General features: G+C 32.3%; 1 protein-coding gene across 1 annotated transcript; it reads left to right on the forward strand.

Annotated features, from left to right (window-relative positions):
- Positions 1-2,801: 2,801 nt before the first annotated feature.
- LOC117627999 (extracellular ribonuclease LE-like) lies at positions 2,802-3,902 on the forward strand. The gene is made up of 2 exons (XM_034360335.1): positions 2,802-3,139; positions 3,297-3,902. The coding sequence occupies exons 1-2, from the start codon at positions 2,867-2,869 to the stop codon at positions 3,735-3,737; spliced, it is 714 nt and encodes a 237-aa protein (XP_034216226.1). The 5' UTR covers positions 2,802-2,866; the 3' UTR covers positions 3,738-3,902.
- Positions 3,903-4,123: the final 221 nt, after the last annotated feature.

A 4,123-nucleotide genomic window follows, 5' to 3' on the forward strand; every position in this document is an offset into this window, starting at 1 on the left:
TGATGGCATACACATTCTACGAAAGTAGTTTCAACAATCCAACCGTCAAACTTGTTTGTTTATACTTCGAGATCATATACGCCAAAAATTGGAAAAAATAAACATTCATTGATCAAGTAACGGGACAAAACTTTTCGATGGTTGTAAATGAAAAATCATGATTTAATGGTTATTTTAACTCCGATTTTGATGATTTTTTACAGCTACACTCCTTGACCCTATATGAATACAATGACTGAATTTGATCTTCAATTTAAAAAATTTACACTAGTGGATACCACAAAATCTTATGTTATATTTAACGAAAGTATAAATAAACTTTTAATTGTTAGTGAATATATTGTTTTGATGGCATATGCATTCAAAAAAACTAGTTTCAACAATCCAACCGTCAAACTTGTTTGTTTATACTTCGAGATCATATACGCCAAAAATCGGAAAAAATAAACATTCAGAGATCAAGTAAGGGGACAAAACTTTTCGACGGTTATAATGAAAAATGACGATTTAACGGTTATTTTAACTCCGATTTTGATGATTTTTTACTGCTACACTCCTTAACCCGATATGAATACAATGAAATAATTCGATCGTCAATTTAAAATATATATTTTCTAACGAAAACCCAATCCGAACAACACGAATATATTTTTCTAATAAAAATCCGATCCGATCTAAAATAATAAATTTAAAGCTACTTAATAAATATATATACCGTTTAATTTCTTAAGTTTTATGCATACAAAATAAAAAACAAAAATAAATTGGTTTAGGTGACAAAATGTTTGGATTACGTCATGCAAAGATTTTAAAAAATAATTTTTTAATTTTATTTATTTTTATAATGACTTTGTGCGACGAAGTTAACTTTTCGTCGCGCAAAGTCACTTTGAGCGACGAATTATTTTTCGTCGCACAAAATTGGTCGCACAATACTTTGAGCGACGATGTATTGTCGTCGCGCAAAAGTTTGTCGCGCGAAGTGAAGTTTCGTCGCGCAAAGTGACTTTGAGCGACGAATAGTTTTTCGTCGCGCAAAGTGACTTTGAGCGACGAATAGTTTTTCGTCGCGCAAAATTTGGTCGCGCAAGAGGTTTTTTTTACTAGTGGTGTCACATGTATTTAAAATTTAATATATGTTTTAAAATAATTATAATTCATAAAATTTTAATAAGAAAACAAAAATTTTATGAATTTTAAATTAAAAAAATTTAAAAATTTTGTAAGGACCATTTGTGATAGGTGTATGAACCTCAAGAATATTTTGTGATATACATATATGCCACGTCAGCAAACTAATGGAGTTTTTGACGGAACCTAACAGCAGGAACCATTTGTGATCATACATACTAACCTTGAGGACCATGAATGACAAAAAAAAAAAAATTAAGGATGCAATCTGATAGTTTCGTAAACCTTAGGGACGTTTTGTGATAATAAGCTTTTTTTTACACATGTATAGCAAATTTTATCCATGGATGCATCTTGATAAGCACTTATGTCATCAACCACAATCAATCAACCTTCTTTAAAGGGTTTCGAGAGAGAGAGGAGCTAGCGAATTCAGAACTAGCTAAATGCTATTGAAGCCCGTCTTAATGGGACTGTCTTGAATCCGTTGCAGCCTCTTCTTGCAGCGGCCGGCAGGCATAGATAACATTCAATCTATTGACATATGGCCTTATTCATCTAGGCTTTGAAATAAGCTGCTAGGTAACACTATTTTTGGGATGTGTATGAGGGTAAAGTCTAATGGTAACAATGAAATTAGAATATTACATTGGATATGGTATTATATGGTTTAATAATAATAATGTGGTATTTTTGTAATGAATAATGCTACTCTTGCCACATTTGTATATTACATTTCCATACGAGTTTTTATAAAAAAATAATAATAATGAAAATTTACTCCTCATTTTCATGAGTGTTAGTTTTTATAAAAACTTTCAAAAGCAGCCAAACAGTCACCTAAAAAGACTCAAATGCCCTTAGAACTAAAACCTACTTAAACCTAAAAAGCAAAACTCTGTTTGAGACTTGCGAAGAGAAAACTATGATGGATTCAGCCGCCCTCAACCATGGAAAAAAAACTAAGATGAATAGAAAATTACCAAATATATATATAAAACCTTTAAAAAAAACTATTACAATAAATCATACGAGCTGCAATATAATCATATGTATTCACACTGAAAACTATAAAATTTGACGCATAAAAAAAAAAAAACTAACAAATTTGATGGGTCCACCCGCTCCACACCGAGGCCTTCTTTCTTTGGTGTAATTGTTGATTTTCAACAACAACATTTTTCTTTTCGAAATATATGATGGAGATTTTGACTCATTATTCAACAATTTACTACTCATTACAAGATGGGTTCAACAGAAGTGGTCTATGTTGGTTAAGGAAATAACTTTTGGAGACATGGGGAAATAAATACTCATATTTTCTGGAGAAATATACTTGGAAACAATGGGTATTTCATAATCCTTGGAAACTGGGTGGATTGCAAAGTCCATCTAATAAGCTTTGCGGCAAAAACTTGTTGAGGGTTGGTTTGTTATAATCTTTGTGTGAGCTGAGGAAGTCATGTTGCTGTACAAAGCTTGGTGTGGGGGACCATGTGGATGTTATGATTACTATAGCTCATATAGTCATGCCTAACACCATACACGCGTAATGGCAGTACATGTGGGCTTGGTAGGTATTCCATGACTCGAACGAACCACTGCAAAAAAGTGATCACAACTTCTAGTATAAATACTGTGTCTGTGTGTGAGAACTAAGCAGCATATTTAGATATATATATATATATATATATATATATATAAGGCATAATATATGAGATATTAGATCATCAGCATGCCATTAATATATGAGATATTGGCAATGTTAAAACTACTCCTTCTTGTGCTCTTGTCAGCGGCTTCTCTGCAAGCTATCACCACTCATGGGCAACCGTATGACTACCTACAATATGTACTACAATGGCAGAAGACGAAATGTTTGAAGGTCGGGAAACGGTGCACTCCAGAGCATCAACCATATGAGAAGTTCACTACTCATGGCCTCTGGCCAACCAACCTCTCCAAGATATTGACATGCAAATCAGCTTCAAAATTTAGCAGCACTATGGTACGTATATATTTCTTTATTTCTTAAATCTTTTTATTCTTTCTTTAATGTACTTTATATTCATTCCTTTTATTTACAGTTTTCATTTATGATCGATTGATCTGATATCGCCAAATCTAATTATAGCTTTCTATCTTATAATAATATAATTAATTAGCTGCAAAATGATGCTTCATTGCTATCGAAGATGAAAGAGTCCTGGCCAAATCTGGAGCAGAGAGTTGCCCAAGGAAAAGACAACAATATGTGGTTTTGGGCGATGGAGTACGAAAAACACGGTACATGTGCCAAGTTTTCTAGCCAGAATACTTACTTGTCAAAAGCATGTGATTTGTGGGAAGAAAACAAGATTAAGGAGATTTTTGAGCACCACAAAATCTTTCCAACAAACGTGACGTCGTATAAAGATATTTTGCTTATGAATGCTATTCAAATGGAAACTCGCAGTTCTCCTCTCCTTCTTTGCCATAGAGTCAACGGCGATTATTTGTTGTGGGAGGTTGTCCTTTGCTATGACGACACGGCTAAAAAAAGGATGAATTGTTCTGATCAAAGTGCAAGACAAACAAATTGCGGAACGGACATCTATTATAAATAATAATTAGAGTATTACAAGTAAATAAAAGATATTGAGGAAGCTGCAAATTTTAAAAGTTAGTTCCTAACAATGGATATTGAGGATGTCCTTAGCAAATAATTCCAAGTCAGTCACTCAACAATAATTATAAATACAAAACTATATATAAATTTATCTTATAAGTGATGTTTTAACTTTTTAATTTTAGTTGTTTGTGCAAAACTATAGATATGTTAGAAATTACACTTCACTTGATTACTCTCAGAATATCAATACAGATCATGAAGTGTTGCCATTGCACATAAAAAAACATATATAAATTTAAATATATCCATACTTGAAATATACATAGTAAATTTAGTTTTAGACCCAATATACATTAAACATTTCCATGAATCACAATCTTT

Source organism: Prunus dulcis, chromosome 5, assembly GCF_902201215.1.
Source record: "Prunus dulcis chromosome 5, ALMONDv2, whole genome shotgun sequence".
NCBI lineage: Eukaryota > Viridiplantae > Streptophyta > Magnoliopsida > Rosales > Rosaceae > Prunus > Prunus dulcis.

Bases quoted from the DNA above. Each gene is read 5' to 3' on its own strand.
- LOC117627999 (XM_034360335.1), top strand. From the start codon at position 2,867: ATGCCATTAATATATGAGATATTGGCAATGTTAAAACTACTCCTTCTT. The intron at 3,140-3,296 runs GTACGTATATAT...ATAATTAATTAG, and splicing joins CAAAATTTAGCAGCACTATG to CTGCAAAATGATGCTTCATT.